This window comes from Manis pentadactyla, chromosome 8 (genome assembly GCF_030020395.1).
Source record: "Manis pentadactyla isolate mManPen7 chromosome 8, mManPen7.hap1, whole genome shotgun sequence".
NCBI classification, from domain to species: domain Eukaryota; kingdom Metazoa; phylum Chordata; class Mammalia; order Pholidota; family Manidae; genus Manis; species Manis pentadactyla.
The window spans coordinates 59,953,178-59,974,984 of NC_080026.1; the positions used below are offsets into that span (position 1 = coordinate 59,953,178).

The following is a 21,807-nucleotide window of genomic DNA, read 5'->3' on the forward strand; positions in this document are numbered from 1 at the left end:
AATTTTTTTTATATTCAAGTTGTTTCTCAGCTGTACTTCTAACCAAAGATTATCACCTTTACCAGGATAAACATTTTGTGACGAGGTAGTCTTCACACACACACAACTACGGCTGATATGCTTTTAATGGAGGGAGGTACAAAATGCATCAATGCAAAAGAATGTTTTATATAATCATTAGCATAGTGATTAATGTAAATTTAGGAATAAACTGTTAAAATCTCAAAAACTACAAAGTTTCCTGCAATCTAAGATAATGGAAAGGCTCAAGTTTTTACCTGCCACCTCATTAAAGTTCTAAACGGTACCTTAAGGAAGCTAAAAAATAATAGGAGGCTCTTTTAGCTGTGGTTCTAAAATGAAGCTGTATGGCAATGCCCATGTGAAACTTAACTTTTCCTAAAAGGGCTTTCTAGATGACCACATCACAAACTTTAAAAGTATTTCCAATAACATATAGGCAGGTTGAGTGGCTTAATAGTTTAGCAGCTAAGATCTCAGAGAATTAAAAAACATTACAAATGTCATTTCTCTTCTACAGAGAAACATTTTAAAGCATGGATATGATTTTAAGGTTATTGAGAAAACAGTAATTCCCATAAAGCTTCAATAAAACACCCCAAGGCACAAGTGTTCAAACAGCCTGTTCACAAAAATGTCACTGTATTATACTTAGAGAGGTATAGGTATGCTATGCTTGCAGTGAGAGCACATTTAATTCATCCCTAGTAAAAGCACCAGGTGTCCAGCTCAGCTTCCATTTACACAGGATGCACCAACTCTTAGGACAGTGAATAGTTCAAGTACTACATTTCCAACATGTCTTGCCTTTTGCTCTTTGATTAGTCGGCACTGGGGTTTTTTGCCAGTAGTTCTTCAGTATATTCTGAAAGATGGCTAAGACTACCCTGAATGTAGTTTCGGAAGCAATGAGCCTTTGTAAAAGAGCTCACTAGATACTTTAGAGAAGGGAAAAAGACAAAGTTTGCAACAGCTGAACTTCTTTCAAAAGAAGAAAAATAATGACTCTAACATGTAGGCTAAAATGTTCTATGATTAATGTCAAAAACTGCTGAGATTGTTAATACACATTTTGGTTAAGAAAAAATACTATAATAATAAAAAAAAAGAAAAGAAAAAATACTATATTGGGAAAACTAATTATTTGTGTGAAACACTATATATTAGTTGAAAAGAAGAATAATTTCCACCACTAATGGAAGAAAACCCACAGCAAGGGAAGCATCTAAAGGCAATCAAAAAGTTACGGAAGTTTACTAGCTCTAGAATACATCAACATCAACACATCTTGATTACAGAACTATTTGATTTTTAAGACAATGGTAACAACCCAATCTAAGAGCCACAGAGGCTATGAAAAAGACTATCCACCAAGATGCTGTGTTTCTAGTGTAGGGATGAATTAATACTTCTGTAAGAAGGAACTGTATCACCTCAGCATCAACAGCCTTCTTTTTTTACACAGTAACTCATGATAACTAACTTCACTAGTTCAAAATTAGGCAGGAAAGGAACTAAGCTGACTGATGAGACCCAGAAATAATGATTTGGCAAGCCGCAGACACTCAGCTCATCGATGTATGATAATTTGCAGAAAAGCTGCTTAACTCCAGTACTCCATTCCTTCACATCTGTAAAGAAAAGCCCACAGGTAAAAAAAAGTCACTTGAGTGTAGGATCAAAGCACATTTCTCCCCACCCTTAAAGCTCTCATTTTTTAGTAAGCTATTATAATCTACACAGGCTCTGAAAAATACTCCCGACAGCTCTATCATCTTGAAAGGTCACTTTAAAGTATGTCCTAGTCATTTCATAACACAAGTTCAAGTGAAATATATAAAATTTTTATGATCTCTTCCCCATCCTCACTTGCCTAATATACATAACATTAATAGGAATATGGTTCAATGCAGAAAGTATGAATTCCTGTATAAAATGAAACATTTTAAGCTGCTAAAATCTGTAACATTTACACGAGGGGCATGTACCTACCTGTAGAGGAGTTTGATACAACCACTTTTCTTTATCAACTTTAAGCTGCATACAAGCAAAGAGATCACAAACTGCTGGCAGGCCATATCGGTCTGGGGGAAAGTTATGTTCCTCCTGTAAAGGTGAATTAAGTAATACTTCCTGGAAGACAAAAAGGGTGGGTTGCTATATAAACTGGGAGGCATAAGACCAACTTATCTTCTAAATACAAAGTGTCTATAAAAAATAATGTAAATGTTGGCCATTCTAATAAAAGTGAAGGTGACAACTGTTTAATCTTTTCCATAAATAACAAACAGGCTGAGTTTTTTCCTTTCCTGCAGGATTTTTATAGTCATAAATTATTCATTCTGTTGCTAACATGGCACCAAAACTAATACTTAAGCCAAATTTACCATTTAACATATTTAAAGATCTGGCCCATTTGCAAGGTTTAGGATTAAGAAATTAAAAATCTAGTATTTCAAATGGTGCTATTTTGATGTTTGTGCTCACCTTGGCCTTTTTTCGAAGTAGCCACTTGTCTTCACCTGAGGATAACTGGCTGAGGTTTCTCATCTTCTTTCCTGGTAAGACCCAGTCAGCTGTGTTAAAGGGAAACCAGGAAGTGGCCACAGGGTTCATAAGCTTTTGTTTACCAGCTCTGTCCTCAGTACTAGGCACTTCCTTGGGACATGCTTCTTTGCATGAGGGTGTGAAGAGCCACTCTGACAAGGGAGTGTTCCTTAAGACTTGGAAGGAATCATTAATTCTAGAAGGAGCCACTATCTTAGATGCCTGCGCTTGCTCTGTTGCCTTCTTCCTGGAAGGACAGAGCCACAAATTCAGGGAATCCATACACTGCTCAGGTGCAGGTTTTGGTTCCACAGGCATTCCATTTTTATCCTTTCCTTCTTTCTTCAGAAGCCATTTACACAGAGCTTCCTTCTCACAATTTTCATCACACACACACTCTGCAAAGCTTGTACAGGGCTCATTGGCTTTGCATACCTCCTCTACTTTATATGGGTCATGATGGCTCTGGACAAGCCAATCTCCAGTAATCATGCTGGGAGTGGACAAAGGTTTCTTGGCCTCCAAGTGGTCATTCAGGCACTTCAGATTGCCCAGATTTTCAATCTCCACACCTTTGGGCTGGTTGCCCCGACAATTGGTACAGGAATCAGGTTTAAAAAGCCAGTCATTCACACTGTAAGCCTCCTGGAACACCTTGAACAGAAGCTTAAACTTCTCACTGGCTTCACAGCTGCCATTGCCAGGCTTCTCCAGCTTATGGGATTCCTTGGGAGTCATCAGCCAGTCAGAAAGGTCCATCTCATCTTGATCAAGAAGCTCTAGATCTCCAGCCTTTTCAATTTCAAAGGAGTAAGAATTGGGAGTGGAATAACTGTTAGACTTTCGGTAACTTGGTGTTTCAGGAACTTCTTGTGGACTCTTGTGGAGCCAATTTTCCAAGCCTGTTAGGTCGCCCCAGATGTGACTGAAGAAACTGCAGCCTCTGGCAGAAGTCTGCACAAGAAGGAAAAAAATATTTCACCAGGATATTATGACTGCTTTGGGATTCAACAACCTATGAGTTCTTGCATATTTACTCTCTGCCCAGTGCTTCTAAACTTAAGTATAAAAAGCAAGGGACAAGAGATTTCTCTGCTGGGACAGTAAAAGACATTTGAGTACATAAAAATTTTAATTTTCTGCAGTTCAATATATTTGCCTTGAACTATATTAAAGGCAAACTAGAAGAAAGCATTTGTAACATATTTGGTAGAAAAGAGTTCTATATAATATGCCCTTACGAATAAACACAAAAATGAAAGGATATGATTAGGCAAGTGATCAAAGAAAGCCAATAAACATGAAAAATACTCAACGTCCTTAGTAATCAAAGAAACAAAAAGAAAAATTATTACTCTGTCAAATTCAGAGAGAAAAAGAAACATGATTATCACTGTAAATTTCAGGAAAGCAGGTATCCTCAATACTCCCCTGGTGAGACTATAAATTGGTACCAACTTCCTGGAAAGCCAAGTTGGCAATATGTATCAAAAGACTTACAGGGTATGCAGAACTGTAATCTAGGAATGCAATTCCTAGGAATTTACTCCTAAGGAACTAAATCAACATTCACAAATAATTTGCTCCTGGATTTTTAGAAGTACTTTGTTTATATTCAGAAAAACTGGAGTTTAAGTTATAGCCAATCAACGAAATATGTACTATTAAAGATTTATGGAAGAAATTAAATGACAGAGAAATATACCCATGCTTTATTAGTCAAAAAAACCTGCTAGCCAAAAAAGGATTTATAGAATGTTTTTTAATGTATGTATGCATAGAAAAATGCATGAACAAAAATGTTACAGTGTTGTCTCCACATGTTGGGGTTATGAATTTATATTTCTTTTATAGTTCTTTTTTATATTTCTAGTTCTTTTATAGTTCTTTTTTTTTATAGTTCTTTAAAGTCTTCTAAACTTTCTATCTACAGTGAAGAGTTATCACTATAATAAAAAGTTGTTAGTTTCCAGACGAGAACTAAAAAATAAATGAAAACATACACTAGTACCTAACCACATCTACTACACTTAACTTCAGAAACAAAGGCAGCACAAACCTGACTGTTATCCAAGGTCTGTTTTTGGGTGAGCCAGTCCTGGACGTTGGTGCTTGGTATGTACGGAGCCTGACAACCATTGCCAGGCTTGCTTCCAAGGAGCCATTCGCTGAGATGGGCAGGTGTGGTGCTGGATGCTGACTTCTGCTAATCACATAATATACTTTGCTGCTTAATGAGGCAATGTCAAGTGCAGTCAAAAGTTCACCAGAAAAGCAGGAGACCCAAGCTCTCTAATCTTGGATTGCTGCTGACTCTGACAAGTTACATGATGTCCCCAAGCCTCCATTTTCACAAGTATAAAACAAGAAGGTATAGCTATCTCCAAGGTTCTTCTCAACTCAAAATGTCTAGGGTCCTGTAATTCACACTGCCTTTAGAAGTAAATCATCCCTACAAATTATAAAGAGAAGGATCCCCAAAAGAGAGAACCCACCCAGTCAGAGAACTAATGATAACTTCTTAGGAAGTAATTGATAACAATGGCTCCTCCTTTTACTTAATACCTATAAAACATCTAGCTTTCTGACATTCAGTCTCAAGGGATGCATTTAATTGTATAAACCTAACTCAGTACCACTGGTGCCTGTTTACAAATAAATGGCAGCAAAAACAAACAAAAAAAAGATTTAGTCAAAACCTGAAAGGAATATAGAAATATCAGCCAAGTAGTAACTTAGTCACCAGAAACAAAACAACTCTACCTGCTCTGGCAATGGGATATAGCCTCTTTTCTCCAGGAAGGGTCCAATATTTGATGAACTAGCATGAGCCATCAGGTGCTCAGGAATTTGCTATAAAATAAAAGCAAATTAATTGTATTTATTAAATGTTATTCTTTTATACTAAGACAGTAAAATTGTAATTTCAAAATTTCAAAAGTATTAAGCTAAGCATTGCCATTTCACTAGAATATTCTTTACATTAAATTCAATGACCTACAAGTTAATTACCAAATTCAAGAATTTTTTACCTACTACATAACTACCATATAAGAAATCTTCACCAGAATTAGTAGTACTACTATTTTTAACAAGCTCAAGATCCAAATGAGACCATGTTTGGTTCTATATATTAATAACCATTTAAGCCATAAATTTTATAAGAAATATGTCAGAGGTATTTAGGAGATACAAGATGAATTCTACAGATTATAAATGAGTCAATACCACATTCCAAGAGCTACCAGCCTAATGCCCTATCAAATTAATCAGAACATGAAAATTCTGAAGTTTACCAAATTCTTAGTAAAAATGTGATATTTTTAAGACTACCTGTAATGCCGTAGACCTGAGAAGTGCACTATGAACCATTGGAGATCAACATTACTCACAGTGGTCTTGAGGGACCCAAATGTGGTGATGGCCTGGCGAAGGGCAGTTGTGTCTGCTTCGAAGAGCAGGACAGTAGAATCTTCAGGTTTGAGGGTCAAACCACCCAGTCTAAAGAAAAAACAAATAAAACCTGGCTATTCTTAAGGGAGTAACTGTGTCAACTTCATCCAAAACAAAAGCCATACTGTGAGTAATTTGAAATTACTGTACTTTTCTAAGTAATTCAACCAAAGGTTGTGTTAACCATGCATGACCAAATATATTATTAAATATATACAAACAGGATGATCTTATCACAGGACCAGAGAAGTTAAATCCAATACATGCAGAGTTAAAAAATTTGACTTTTTTTAATACACTGAAGTTAAAGAGCCAAAAGTCAAAGCAGGCAAAAAGGGTCTTTACCTCTCCAGGCACAGGGAGACTTGATTGGCTAAATCTTTGTTTTGGGTACACTCCAGCTGATGAATAAGACAACTGAATTGACCCAGTAACTGTAAGAAAAATGAAACCATCTAAGCCACAATAATACTAAAAGCACCAAGTGTATCCAAGTTAACAACTGGTACTTGAGATGAAACTTTGATCTATATTAATGATGCATTACAGAAAAGACATTCTCTGGAAACCAGAAATCATACTCAAACCAATTACAGCCTTGCAGCCACCTTACCCAGTAGAGCTGTTGGGTCTGCTGCTGAAGTGTCTCCTCCTTAAGCTGATAAATAAGATCCACCTGTTCATATAGCCACACCTCACGGCTTCTGAGGTGTTCCAGGTGACGGCTTATGGAGCTGTGAATCTGGGCTTTGACCTAGGAAACAATATGTATTAGCTTCATTAGCGTTAAAGCCCAAAGAATGTTTCCCTCAGAACAGTGAGGTTCTTGCAACTTTTTTTGGAGGTGGGGGTGGTCACAAATCCTTTTAGTTGTGTAGTGACATCAATGGAATGTCTCCCCAGAAAAATGCATATACTCAAAATTTTGCCTATAATCTCAGGGTTTAGTGTCTCAAAGTCCACCCATGGAGCTAACAAAGCCCCATGGACCCAGTTTAAGAATTCCAGCCATAAAGGTATACTAAGCTCTAAAATCCTCCTTCAATACTGCTGGCTCCAAAGATGATCAAGTTTATTTGGGCATCCTGAAATAATCAAGAAGAAAATACAAGGATATTTCATATACTACTGATCCCCCTCAGTTTTCCATATAATTTAAACAAAGTCTTACAAATTTATCAGTGGAATAGGACAAGAGGATTAACTTAATAGCTAGCTCATATCCCTTACCTCACTCTACAAATGAGCAATCCATTTATAGTAGGCCAATTCAGTAAGGACATGTCAATAGCCAGAAGACACTGGGGTAGACAGTTTGAGTAAAATTATGAATTGTTTCTGGAAGCATAAGTAGTGATTCAAAAGGCAGACAAATATAAGAATCCTAAGAAAAAAACTAAAACAGCTATAAATTACCTATGGGGATCCACATCAGAAACTATTTTAACATTTTTCTGCATAATGAAGCTCTATTTCGAAGTCATCTAATACTTGATCTACCCACTTACCAACAGAATACTATTAGGTCAAAGGAGCAAACAGGTTCATCCTGATTTGCTCTAACAGAGAAAGTCATTTACAGAACCATGTGACCACCCACCAAGTTAAAAGATAAGGGACATGCTGAAGTGCCACCCTTTATGCATCAAGGACACAGCTGAGCAGTACAGTGCTCATTCATTTGTTCTTTTTTTACTGATGGCAGTGCTTGGCACCGGGATTACACAGAGCAGCAATAAAAAAAGTGCATGCTGAACTGAATTCTCTGACATAGAACAAGGTTTTCCAGGCTCTCCTAACATTGGCTTGCTTTCTCTTTGGTATCAAAGGCACCAACTTTTCAGGAGCCCACAAGGCATAGGGTGAAACTCTTTGGGTTGGTACTGAAAGGCTAAGTCCTTGACTGTGCTCTAACCAGCATATGCTGAGAGTCTAGACAAGGGAAAAGCTCTGTCACACCTCTCGCAAGTTATCTTTAATCTGTTGTTCAGCCCGGAGAACTCCACCAATTGCAAGCTCCAAGTCCCTCCGTGCATCGCAACACCTCAAAAGGGGCTCTCTATTACTGGAGCAGCCGCTCTGGTCCTGTGAGGCACTCATTCTGCTTACTGTTCCTTCAAAAGAAAAAAAAAAAACAACAACAATCCAAGTTGTACTGTAATTACAACCAAAATCCACCTTTTAATCACCCCCAAATGATCATTCCAACCAGCTCCCAGTTACTAATTACTTAGATGACTTCCAACATAGGACGTGGCAAACAGAGTACTCTTCACAAATAATGCCTTTCTCTCTGCCCACCACTACTGTGTTCCTGCCATAAAACTCTATGCATCTACTTTAGTGACACTTTACATGTGAACAGATATTTCTGAAAAAACTACACTAATTTTCCTGAACAGATAAAAGTTAGAATCCAAAAAGTTAGAAGCACTAGAGTGTAAGTTTCTATTTACAACACACATAAAGTTACAGGAGGTAAGTGTTCTTGTTTTACAGAAAGGTGAGGAATTAGATCTAGAAGGATCTATAACTGCTTTGAAAAGAACCTGCAAAATAATAACTTGATCAAGAGTTTTAGAACATTGTTTGGATCTGGCATTTACCTACATTTATTGGAAGGATGGAATTTTTAATTCACTTCCTTTCTTTAATGTAGATTTTTTTTTAATTTAGGAAGAACAGGGATGGCTTCATAGATAGGAAGCTTTCAAGAATGTAAATCTAACAAAATAATTTCATAGGATTCTGATAGAAGGGAGAGAATTACAGAAATTGGTGTGGGGATCTACAGCATTCTCTAATAACAAGTTTACGGGAGATAATAAATAAAAATGAAAAGAATGGGAAAGGGAAAGGAACTGGGGAGGGTGAGTGGAAAGGGAGGGATAAGGAGATTAAGGGGCATTATGATTAGCACACATAATGTGGGGGCAGCACGGGGAAGGCAGAATAGCACAGAGAAGACAAGTAGTGACTCTATAGCATCTTCACTGAGGGACAGCGACTGTAATGGGGTATGTGGTGGGGACTTAATAATGGCGGGAATCTAGTAACCACAATGTTGCTCATGTGATTGTATATTAATGATATCATAATAAAAGTTAAAAAAAATAAAGAATGATGAAGAAAAAAAAATGTTACATAACCAAAGACATAATGGTATAAGTCTGGGACAGAGGAGTATCAAAAACACAATGAAGCAAAGTTTCACAAAGTGCTAAAGAAAAGCTTGGTGGTTATTCTAGATAGATTTAGAATCAGAGATGGTTTCTAAACACTTAGAAAAAGAAAGCAGTGATCACTGTAGCCCAGCATGAGTTCACTAAGCCCTGTGACACCAAAGTTATTTCCTTGGATAGTTTTACTAAACTGATCAGCAGTGTAATCCTGTAGACATGATATAACCGGATGATATGAAGACTTGAGACAAGGTTATATGCTTGGATCTTTGTGGACAAAGTAAATATGGGCTAAACAGAAGTATAACTAAATTGAGTCCAAAGATTATTTTTTTAAAAAGCTACCTGAAATACAAAGGGCTGAAGCCCGTCTGTAAAGTGTTTAGAGGTATGTCCCTGTTTTGCCCAAGTACTCAAGTGTTTCCTCTAATTCCTTGGATGAAAACACAGATGGGAGACATTTAAAGTTGGAGATAACATGGGGTGGTGACAGAAACAGAATCCGCAACAGTCTGTACATAGCTGTTAAATCATACAAAACTAAATATAAATGTTTTACCTTGAATGGGAAAGGACAAAAGTGAAGAGCATAAATGTTTTTAAAAGGATGGAAATTTTCAACTGAAAGTAAACTGTGAGTTAGCTGAGTGCTGTGTCTGAGGGAAAAATGACTATTTGCATTTGCCAAAAGTAATAGCCTTTGTCACAGGATTAATCTGTTCCATGTTTATTAAACTAAATTTGAAATTTCTTTCTGAGTAACACACTTTAGAAAGAGACATTTAGAAAAGGGAAAGAGGCCTCAAAAAACCATGAAAAATTTCTCCAGCAAGGGAAGCTGTGTGGCCTAGATAAGAGAAGTGTCTGGGAGGACTTGCCAAATATTTGGAGACCTGTCAAATAGAAGAATTAGATTTGTTCAGAATTACCCAAAAACGGGAGACAAGGATTTTAGGAGACATTTGAGTCAATATGTGAAATAACTTTCTAACAGAGGCCAGCTTTTGGCTGAAGAGCAGCCCACCAGTGTAGACAGTCCTCCAAATGGCTGACTGCTTGTCTGAGAAGGGAACTTTGGCCTGAACTGCATCTTCAAGCCTAGGTTTAGGATCAGGTGGCTAGCTAGACGCTAGAAATGGACAAAAGCCATGTGAATCCCCACTGTCTGAAATAAATCAGTAGGTAAAGAAGCCCAACAGGCTTTTTTTTAGCCATCTCAGCAAAAGACTCACAATTCAGGAACTACAGAATTCCTGTAAGAAACTCTGGAAAGACTCGTGAAACTTTCTAACTTCCCCTTGTTATTTCATCACCTCTGTCTGTTTTCCCAAAATGACCTCTATCCTTAACTGGATTTAACAGGAATCCCTGTGGAATTTTTTCTGGTCCTGGAAACATCAGCTTTAGCTACCTTGATACCTTCTTTTTTTACACTATAAGTCGCCCTGTTACAAGCATAGGCATCAGGATATATTTGGCACACTTCAAAAAAACAGCTGCATAAGCAGCCCAGTTTGAAAAAGACAGATACACCCCTATGTTTATCGCAGCGCTATTTACAATAGCCAAGAAATGGAAGCAACCTAAGTGTCCATCAGTAGATGAATGGATAAAGAAGATGTGGCACATACACACAATGGAATATTATTCAGCCATAAGAAGAAAACAAATCCTACCATTTGCAACAACATGGATGGAGCTAGAGGGTATTATGCTCAGTGAAATAAGCCAGGTGGAGAAAGACAAGTACCAAATGATTTCATTCATATGTGGAATATAAGAACAAAGGAAAAACTGAAGGAACAAAACAGCAGCAGAATTACAGAACCCAAGAAAGGACTAACAGTTACCAAAAGGAAAGGGACTGGGGAGGATGGGTGGGAAGGGAGGGATAAGGGGTCGGGGGGAGAAGAACGGGGGCCTTACAATTAGCATGAATAATGTGGAGGGGGGGTACGGGGAGGGCCGTGCAACACAGAAAAGACAAGTAGTGATTTTACGGCATCTTACTACGCTGATGGACAGTGACTAATGGGGTATGTGGCGGGGACTTGGTGAAGGGGGGAGTCTAGTAAATATAATGTTCCTCATGTAATTGTAGATCAATGATACCAAAAAAAAAAATCTCAAACAAAGAAAAACAGCTGCATAAAACAAGTGAAATGTTGGCTCATTTGGAGAGCAGGAGTGTCATCCCATTACCACAAGTTGCTTTGCTTTGCAATTATTCCTTGTAAACAACGCATGTTCAGCTGTCTTTCAAATTACTAACCAACTTTCAGCTGTGCCACGTTTCCCATTCTTAGGTTCTCACCATTTGTGTGGAATGCCACTATGCCTGGCACAGTGAAAAAGCCAATCAATAAAATTAAACTAAAATGTTGCTTCACAATGTCAAAGAGCCCAAAGCTCTAGATCGTCTGGTAGACAAACTCAAACGCAAGACAGCACTGACTGCATTACTACATCCCTAAAGCAAGTCTTCTCAATTCAATCACAAATACTGTACCAAATATGGCAAAAGTATACAAACTGCATTCTTCCCATATCAGCTATGGACAGAAAGCAGATGAGATTTAAAAGTTATGAAACTGAGTTTTCTCCACCTATTAATCACACTTTCAAATTAAAATGAGTGCTATCCTTCAAAAACAGTTACCTTGTTAGGATAAGGGTCTTTAGAGCCCCTTTGTTTGCCACTAGTTAAATCTGTTTGATTTCCTTAAGGCCAGTCCCCGGATGCTTGTCCTGCTGCTGCCCTTCACTCTGACCCCCTTCTCCTCAAGGGGCAGTTCCATACCCCCGAGTCCCAGAAAGCAGCTGTGCAAAGGCTTGCTTTCTTATACTACAGTGAGGAGAAAACCCTCAGAGCTGAAATCAAGAGCTCCACTACACAGGTGAACCCAAACCAAGGCACAATGAGGTGCAGCCTTGAGCTAGCTTTATGAAATGTCACGTCCAAAGAGACATCACTCAGAGTTACTTGGGACAATTAGTTCATATGGTCATTTTCAACAATTCACCCTTTGCTTCAAGTTCAAGAGCTAATGTAGCAAGCATGACGGTAAAGAGATTATTCTGGGGGGTCTGACAAACTGGACTTCCAGCTGCATCGGCAAGCTTGAGACCCATGAGCTAGTTACGTAGCATCTTTGAACCTCAATTTCCTCTGGAAAAATGGAGACAGTAACAGTAGTTACAAAGGGTTGTAGTGAAGTTTAAAGTGAGACATCACCTGCTGAGAAGCACTTAACCCAGCCCCTGCATACTGCACTTTTTAACACTATTGTTACTAGATTTAGCTGACTTACGGGGACCTTAGGAACCTCCACCTTGGACTACAGAAAGCAGCACCTAAGTCTGAAAGGGCTTTGAAATGAGGTGGCCCTGACTTAGAACGTTTAGCCATTTATCAGTGCTATGACCTTGGACCAGGTGTTCTTTTTGAACCTAACATCCTAATTCCTAAGATAAATACTGACTTTATATAATTAGAAGGATGTAGTACTTGTTTAATCAATATCAGCTCCCCATCTGGTCTTCCACTACACAACATAGCAAAAAGCAAACTTCTCATGGCAAAAACTCAATAGTCTAAACTTTGTAATATATACCAGGAATGTACACTTTGCCTTTTTTCTTACCTGTAAAAAGATTGGACCAAATCATCTCTAATTCTAAAATTCAAATCAACCAAAGATTATTAAAAATGTTTTTTCCTCTTCACTTTCATAATTCAAACTACTGCCCTACTGCCCTACTGCCTTCAAAAGAGGATTGCCTTAAATGTATATTTTTTGAGACAAAGTTAAAAGTGTAAGTGCTTTCTAAAACTATCCTACCTCTAGGATTCCTGTCCTAGGTTTTGGAGGAGGGGGAAACTCATACATCCCTCAAAGTTCTAGAAATAATATACACCGTATCTGCACAATGCTTTGCACAAACCTAGCTGTGAAGTCTGAAGACCACGAAACAAAATTGAGCAACTAACCATAAATGAAACTAATCATATGGGCAAACTATAAAACTTCCAAAGAGCTATAACCCTCTTGTGACTGACACAAACCACAACTTAAAAGTCGAAAAGTCCTTGGCCATCTCTTAAATAGACTATTCTCATGTCACAGAAGCCACAAAACAGACAGTTTAAATGACCCAACTAAAGGGTCACAGGTCTTAAACAGGTAGATTTGGGTTTAGAACTAAAGTCTATTCCTGGATTCTCTCCCTGAGTAGCTTGTTCTTCCTTCAGTGTTTTACTGCCCATGAATTGTTTTTTATTTGCCAACGCTAGAGTTTAAAATTAACATTTCAATGGATTACTACTGGAATAACTTCCATGAAGATTTTCAGTCCATTTGCAGTCCTCAATAAATGACAATTTTTCAGAACCTTCTTGCCTGAATAATGCTAACAAAAATATATAGTACCTTTGTATGTCATGACAGGCTCAAAATCAAAACACTGCCAAGTACCTGTGCTAAGGATGAAGGGAAAGAGCCCTGGGCTCTGATCCCACATGTGTATCAAAACCACTCAGAATTCCATTTGTCCGAATGAAGGGTTAGACCAGATCATCTCCAACTGCACCTACCAGTTCTCACTGTTTGTCCCCCTTCCATCTGACCCTCCTCTCCTAATTAAGGTGTCCACTTTTAAGTTTTCCTGGTATCCATCACTGCTAGAAATTCAAGCCCTTGAAAAATGACTCATAGGATATGTATATGTTCTAAGGATTACTAAATTTGAAATACTGCCAATTTCGCTAACTTTGGTGAGACAACTTGTATTAGACCATTCATACAAATTTTCAGGAAAAAGACAACATCTGCATTCAATTTTACTTTTGAGGTATTTCTTCACATGTTTTTGTCAGCTAAGGGGAAAAAGGTTTTTTATATCACAATTCATTAACTCAAAGGTTTTATATAATACGTACCTTACCCTAGCCTAGGCCCACTTTTAATTCTTTACCAAAACAAGTAGTTTCTAAAAGCAGGATCTGATTCTCCGTAATTTTTTTAACCACGCAAATAAAGGTTAATTCCTGAAGAGACTTTAACAAAATATGAAAATAATAAATTCACGACAGCATATTTTAAGGTTGTTTAATATTTCAGAGCTTAGCGCTCGGATCTGACCAATCCATCCCAGCAGGTCAACTTTCCTAAACAGCGACTGAAAACTGACCACAAAATTCTAACATCTAGTGTCAAGTAAGGCTTTTCTAGTTCAAAAGCAACAATGACTCATGCGACTTTCCAGTTTTCCAGCACTTCCTAAGAGCACAGTCGCCCTACCAAGACTCTCCCGTCCACTGCTCCCTGGAAGCCGCGGCCGCGCTTCCACCCTCGGCTTCCAAACTGGCACGGTCACCTTTCAGCACGCATGCGCGCAGACCGGCCGCAGACACCACCCACAAGATTCCCGCTGCCTGAGCGGCCGGTCTTACCTCACAGGCCACGTCCCCGCCACGCTACCTGTCCGACTGGCAGGTGACGGCTGCAACCCAGGCAGGACGCCGAAAGCAACCGAACCGCAGGCCGCGCGCCACCCACGCCTTGAGAGTGCGCACGTCGGCGCCGGGGGCAGGGCCTGGAGGCTCCACGCAGTCAGCGGCCCACATAGACCCTCCCGTCGGCCCTTCACCAGGCACCCGCGTGGGGGTACCGTATCTGGGCACCTCTATCTGACGCCAGTCGCCGCTGGCTCCCAGAGCTCGACAGCCCCGCCAGACGCTCCTTTCCAGCCTCTTTTCCGCCCACCTGCTCCAGCTCTTAACCTCTGTCCACCCTCCCTGCACCCAAATCGTCAGACGTCTGCGACCTAAGGGTTTTGATGTTAATGACTACTGATAAATAACAAACGTCGGGCAGTCTAAAGGCTTACTGAGTGAGTTAGTACTGGAATGTCCCTGGACAATAGTTTCTGATTCCTGAGATTACTCAGCCCCGCTGTTCAGACAAGCTCTCACATTCCCTCACATGTGACACCTCTACCTGTTGTTCTCTCTCTCCCTCTCTCTCTCTCTCTCTCTCTCTCTCTCTCTCTCTCACACACACACACACACACACACACACACACACACAACCTCAGTCCAGTGCTGTTTTTAACAATTTTGAATGCTTCTCATTCAACAAAAGTTGAACACCTACCAGCCGTCAATTCTACGTGCTGAGAACACAGAAATGAACGACAGAGCCCTACGGGGAGAGGCAGTATCACATAGTTAAGACGATGGACCCAAGAGCTAGACCATGTGAGTACAAAACCTGGCTCTTTTATTTTTTTGGTACAAACCCACTTGGATGCTGTGTTTGTCCCCCTTCCCGTTTGCCTTAGGCAATGGTAATCTTAGGCAAGTCAATGATGTGATCTATTACATATTACATAAACATACAAAGATTGGGGGAAAAAAATCATAAAATCTAGAATTCTGCTTCAAATCACTTTGCAGGTACCTCTTTGCTCCCATAAGCTTCAGTATTTGCCGTTGTGTCTTTATAAAACGTTTAGGTTCTAAAGGGAAAAAATTCCTAAAGCATTTTATCTCTCTTCTACTTCAAGATTTAACTATCCATTCCATTCCATTCCTCCTAGTAGATCATCTCATCTAAAGAGAGCATAAACTTCAGTTCTCCAGTAACTCCCCACTTCCCTGCAGGATAAAGTGCAAATTTCTTATGAAGGCAATAAAGTTTTCTGTTTTCTGATTTCAGCCTGACTCTCCTACTGTCCCTTCAACACAGCCCCCACTCCATGATCTGCTGGACAACTGTTTCATGCATGGTCAAAGCTGATTCAACTAGTCCAGCTTGGGTCTCCCACCTCTCTCTGCTAACAGTGCCATTTCTTTCCTTTCTTCCCCCCTGTCCATTTTTCTGACTATGCTCAAGTAACTGCCACTACAAAGCCTTTGTGGACCATTCACCCCACATGAGTTTTGGCCAATTAACTGCTCTCCTATGGGCCCACTGTAATCTGTACAGATTTCCAGCATGACACCTACAACACATTACTCTCATTGTTACATGTCTGCTTCCTTAGCCTGCAAGCTTCCCAAAAGAAGGGACTATGTCTTATTTGGCTTGGTACACCCTAATGCCATACAGATAGTTCGGTATCAGTATCTCAGCATTACCAGCCCCCTGCACATTCACATTCCACGTGCTCTATGGGATTGACATAAAGAGAATGGCATCCCTGGAGTTATGCAACGCTGTGACCCTAAACTCAACAGAAGCTTGATACATATTTGATAAATGGATGAATAAATGATAAATGAATGTTCAAGTTCAGACCAGCCACAATAACTATGTATAGTTCTGCTTTAAACATAGATAATCAGCTGGATGTCCCAAAGGCCTGCATTAACTCAGGAAGGTTTTTCAGAGGTGGAAATGTTTCTAGCGTAACTATTACTTTTAATTTTCTTTTCAAACAAGACAAAACTGACAAGGGTTTTGCCACTGAATCCATGATCCCAGGATAGGCACTAAGATACAGTGTCTTTCCTGACACCAGAACTGTCAAACCTCAGCTATTTTACAAATTCACAAACATCAGCAGGTCTGTGAGTTAAAGGGGAAATAATAACTGTATTTATAGCCAACTCTGAATTTTTTCTCAGATTTTGAAGTACCACAAAAATTCCAGCTGACATTACATAAGTTTGGTAGGCTTTCAGAACTGAGGCCCATCCTTATTTTTAACTTGAAAGTTCTTGCCATTATAAATAATCAAGAATAGGAAAACATGTTGTTTATCTACCATCAACAGTAATAATACCATTTTCTTTCTGATTTTATATGGTAAACATCTTGTGGTTTTCCCCACAGAAGGTAACAAGTGATAAGATATTATCCCTCCTCTAAAGTCTGGTGGACTAGCAATAATGGAAAAATGAATCTCAAAATACACCTGAGATTATGTTCTGATGAAATTGGTGATTGTACAAGTATTAAAAGAATTAACTTCTTACCTATGACCTATCAGACAAGCAAAAACCTTTTAACTTATTTTGTCAGTTATCACTCCTTCACTGAACCAAATTGTCAGGCTTAAGAGCATTCAAGGCAGTGCTGGTTAAGAGTAATATTAAGCCTCAAAAGTGCCCCCAGACATACTCCCAGCCCCAGAGAAGAATATCTTGATTCCACACATAATGGAGCCAAGCAAAATCAGGGGTAATGACTTGGTATAAGAATGACTAAGAGAATTAGGATGAATCATTCACATCAGAAGTTTAAAAAGCACCCTCAAAATAACTGTCATGTTCACTTGTCTGTGAATCTAATTCAAAGAGTATGAATGATATGCCAGGATTTAAGCTACTGTAGGCTAGATGGGAAGTTTATAAATTACGACTGTAATGTTACGGTTTAACAAGCAAAGAAGACAAGCGGAAGGACTATATGGCAGCTCCTCTAACTGACAAGCATAGAAACACTATTTAAAGCTAATCTCCAGAGAAAAGGGGCCAACTTGGCCTCATATCAGCTTAGGCCACCTGCACTGTTACTGTATTCTATGTTGAAACAATGTATTTAGACACAGCTATAATGAAAGCAAAACTAAAATGAAAATTATGGACAAAAACTTTAAGAGGGCTAAAAAAGTAAAAGAAATAGTAATAAAAATGCTCTGGACATTTATGCTCCTTCATAACTGAACTTAACCTATTACATACATATTGGTTGTGCCTTATTATAGTCTTGCAACTATAATATTTAGACTTAAATTATATTTAGACTTGCAACCCAACTGGTATATTAAGAGACACTGAATTCACTGATCTCAGCAGTACCTCAGAAAGTGCTTTTGGTCAGCCAAGAATGGGGTATGATAATAAAGGAAGATGTTTTATTATGCAGTTCATCAACTTAATAAATCACCATCATCTCTCTCTAGTGTTTGTGCAGAAACTTCATGACTGCCGCCCACTCCTCCCACCTTGCCTACTCTTCTCTTTACTTGCTCAGTCCAGCCACAATTGCCCCCTTGCTGCTCCTCCAATATACCAAGGATGCTTCCACTTCAGGGCCCTTGCACTTTCCTCCAGATATCCTCATGCCCATTCATTCCCTTCCTTAGGGTGTCTGACCAAAGGTCACCTTCTTACTATGGCCATTTCTCACTATCCTTTAAAAAATAAGTCTTCCTTCCATACATTCCACCTTAATATATTTTGTTTTTCTCTATAGTACCTATCATAATCTAACATGTAGAAATAATTTATTTTCTGAGAAGTTCCACATAGGTAGGGATATATGGCAGGTGTTCAGTAAATAGTTGTTGAATAAATGAGTTCAATAAGTATTTAATTTATGGGCCAAGACTGTTTTTTTTTAATTTCATTTAGTCCTCACAAACCTTTAAGGTACATTTAAAACCACAATTTTAAAAATAAAGAAACTAAGACTTGACAAGGTTAAATATATCACTTACAGTCACAACCTCCCAAGAAGAATTTAATACCATGTCTGAGTCTAAAGTACCCAGCCACACAATGTATATTAAAGGGTCATTTAGGTATTAAGAGTTTATGTATTCATTCAACGAGTATTTATTGAGTGCTTAAGCTGACAAGTGATTATTATAGTCCCTAAAAACACAATGGTGAATTTGCTGTCTAGAGAATTTGAGCCATTAATTCACCAAAACTAAGCAGAAAATACTAATTCTTTGAAATAGGAGACTGAGAATTATGAAGTCCAGCAGCAGCAGCATCGGCTAGTTCTGAATGTGTCTTCTATGCTTTTTACTCCATATTTGCTCTTTGAGGGAAGTTATAAAACACTAGCAAGAGGCTCTCAGATGGGATGGTGGGGGATGTATGTTAGAATATCCTGTGCAGTTCTATGAAGCCCCTAACAGAGTCCTGCTATTCTGGCACAGCTGAGCTGATTTAATAAAATGGGGAATGGGTGAGGAGTCCTCTGTAACATCTCCTTCTAAACATCTCCTTCTCCTTTGATAATCACGTTTTCCTTTCCTAACATGGCTCACCATGTTTTTCCACTTTTGAAATACCTGTTTGTCCAAAAGCAATAATGTAGCTGCAGAGGCTTAGACAAAAATACCATACAACTTTGGGGATGAGGAATACTTTAGACCCTTGGCCCCTAGGATTTTCCCTAGGAACGCAAGGACAAAAGTTCCATAGAAAAGAGGGAAGGAGAACACAGTGTAAGGCATGCTACCATGCTAGACTTTGCAGATATTATCTCACTTAATAAATCTGTACACTGGCAAATATTCCAAGGAGCAAACCAGGTAATCTGCCTAAACCACAAGGTACTATGTGCACCGCCCCTGCCTCCCCGCCCACCGGCCCCCCATTAGAGCATCTGGGTAAGTTTTCCTCCAAGGGTCTGGTGTTCTTTAAAGTTCAGAAATGTCACACTAGGAGCCCAGTGCAGAAATGAGCCAACTATGAGTACCTGCCCCACCCTCAATCCAGGAAGTAACTCAAAAGAGTCCCTACAACCGAATTTCCAAACTACCAAGTGGAGAGTGGAAAGCGAAATCTATCCAAAAAAAGTAGTTATGCTACTAGTGAACCTTACTTACCCTGAACAGAAAACAACACAAAGTGATAGCAAAAAAAGCTCTGCCTTTCGATCAGAGACTCTAGCACTTTGACTTCTGTCATTCCTGCTCCCATCACTCCCAAGTTATATGACAAGGCGTGTAAAACAGTTTCAATATTGTGGGTGCCCATGCCACAAAAATTTAGTTCCATGAAAATAATGGAGTGTGCCCATTTTTTTCACTGCTATATCCTCAATATCCTGAACATATGGACACTGCATATTCATTGTCGGTGGAATAAATCAAAGAAGGAGCAAGCCTCACTCTTCTAATCTGTAGAAAGAGGTAATCAAGCTACCTCATGGGATCGTTGAATTACATGAGACACTTAGTAAACGCTATGTTGGCACAGAGAGGGAGGAAAAAAATATCTTCACGTTTCCACCCAACAGGTTAGGAATGCATATGCTCTGGTCCCGTTCTGGAAAACGGGCCCCTTCTCGCCCCAAGACACCCTGGCGAGGACAAGGAAAACCTTGGAGCTGTCACCCCCAGGGCCAGGAGAAGGCGGGCAGGGGGAAGGAGGTGGCCCAGGGGCAGAGCGTGTCAAGGGCTGGGGAGGGGAGGACAGGCAGGAGGTGAACCTCGGGGCTGGGCGGGTGAAAGGAAAGACCAGTTGGCAAGGGCAGGCCCAGGCCCGGAGGGCAAGTGGTGTTAGCGCCGAGGACCAGCCCGCGACATGAGGGCCAGAGAAGGCGAGCCCTCCCCGCCGGCCACTCAAGTTCTTACCAGTCCCCAGGGCAACTCCCGGCGATCCGGAGGGTATCTTCCCGCGGCAGACACCAGCCCTACAGAAGCCAAGAGCCGAAAGGCCGAGTTCTCGCGAGAGCACAACCTTCCTCCCGCACCTCACGCCATGCGTCTGACAGTCTCGCGAGATCTCTGCCCCGTTTGGGATGGGGGCGTGCCCTTTACAGTGCACAGAGCGCAGGCGCACCCTCTTTTCTGACCTGGAGGGCAGTGTACTTTCACCCTCCCTAAGTCAGGTTAAATAAAACGAACATATTTTGATGGCTGCGCTGTGCTGAGAATTATCTTAAGTGAGTCTCTTTCACCAGATGCCCTTCTAAGGTAGATATTATTTAGTATTTAGCCTTAGCACACAGATGCAAAAGAGAACGTTGGAAGACACAGAAGGACAAATACTGTAAGATTCCACTTCAGTAAGGTACCCAGAGTAGTCAAATTTTATAGAGGCAGAAAATAGAAGGGGTGGTTGCCACAGGCTGGGGGAGAGGAGATATTATTGGTTAATGAGTTCAGAGTTTCAGTTTATAGGATGATGAAAAGTTCTGGAGATGGATGGTGATGATTATTGAACCACTTGATTCCACTCGACTGTAAACTTAAAAATGGATAAGATGACACAGAGAAGACAAGTAGTGATTTTACAGCATCTCACTATGCTGATGGACAGTGACTAATGGGGTTTGTGGGAGGACTTGGTGAAGGGGGGCGTCTAGTAAACAGAATGTTCCTCATGTAATTGTAGATTAATGATACCAAAATAAAACCCTTTAAAAAATGGTTAAGATGGTTAAGTTTTATGTTATGTATACTTTGCCACAATTTTAAAAAAAAATCAGTCAGTAAATAAATGTTTGAGTCCAGATTCCTAGTCACATCATCTAACTTCAAAACAAATGTTTGTTTGCACCGCATCACACCGCACCATTTTCCACACTCTTCATGCCATCACTGTGTACGTCCCTTCACAAGCTGTCCACTGTAGCATTATTCACGTTGGAACTTTATTTATTTATGACCAGATGTTAAAATAGGAATTTTCCTGTCTTAGTTTTGACAGAGGTCCCCAGTACTTGGTGCTAATTGCTCCTCATGTTTCCCAGCAAGGTGAAGGACCATCTAAGTAGGATTTAAAAAGGAGATGATCATGACAGGGCTTCGTAGATCCCACCCAAGGGTGGTAAGGGTCAAGGCAATCTCAGCAGAAAACAATAGGAAACATAGGTTCAGGTGCAGAAGCTAAGTAAGTGGACGGGGAGCTGTA

The 21,807-nt window shown here is 39.7% G+C and overlaps 1 protein-coding gene across 3 annotated transcripts; it reads right to left on the minus strand.

Annotated features, from left to right (window-relative positions):
- Positions 1–107: 107 nt before the first annotated feature.
- Positions 108–20,672, minus strand: NCOA4 (nuclear receptor coactivator 4). Of its 3 annotated transcripts, none has more exons than XR_008998865.1 (11): positions 20,526–20,672; positions 7,981–8,135; positions 6,635–6,775; positions 6,367–6,455; positions 5,961–6,069; positions 5,332–5,421; positions 4,628–4,771; positions 2,509–3,522; positions 2,014–2,154; positions 1,145–1,652; positions 108–1,110 (listed from the first exon to the last, which is right to left on the minus strand). XR_008998865.1 is itself a non-coding variant. In XM_036902627.2 (10 exons), the coding sequence occupies exons 2-10, from the start codon at positions 8,119–8,121 to the stop codon at positions 1,647–1,649; spliced, it is 1,878 nt and encodes a 625-aa protein (XP_036758522.2). In that variant the 5' UTR covers positions 8,122–8,135; positions 20,526–20,647; the 3' UTR covers positions 108–1,646. The 3 variants fall into 3 exon arrangements, 1 of the variants encoding a protein (XP_036758522.2); XR_008998864.1 differs by having other exon boundaries at positions 4,628–4,774; XM_036902627.2 differs by having other exon boundaries at positions 108–1,652; positions 4,628–4,774; positions 20,526–20,647.
- Positions 20,673–21,807: the final 1,135 nt, after the last annotated feature.

Bases quoted from the DNA above. Each gene is read 5' to 3' on its own strand.
- NCOA4 (XM_036902627.2), bottom strand. From the start codon at position 8,121: ATGAGTGCCTCACAGGACCAGAGCGGCTGCTCCAGTAATAGAGAGCCC. The intron at 6,070-6,366 runs GTAAAGACCCTT...TTTTTTCTTTAG, and splicing joins GTCTCCCTGTGCCTGGAGAG to ACTGGGTGGTTTGACCCTCA. The intron at 4,775-5,331 runs GTAGAGTTGTTT...TTATGTGATTAG, and splicing joins ATATCCCATTGCCAGAGCAG to CAGAAGTCAGCATCCAGCAC.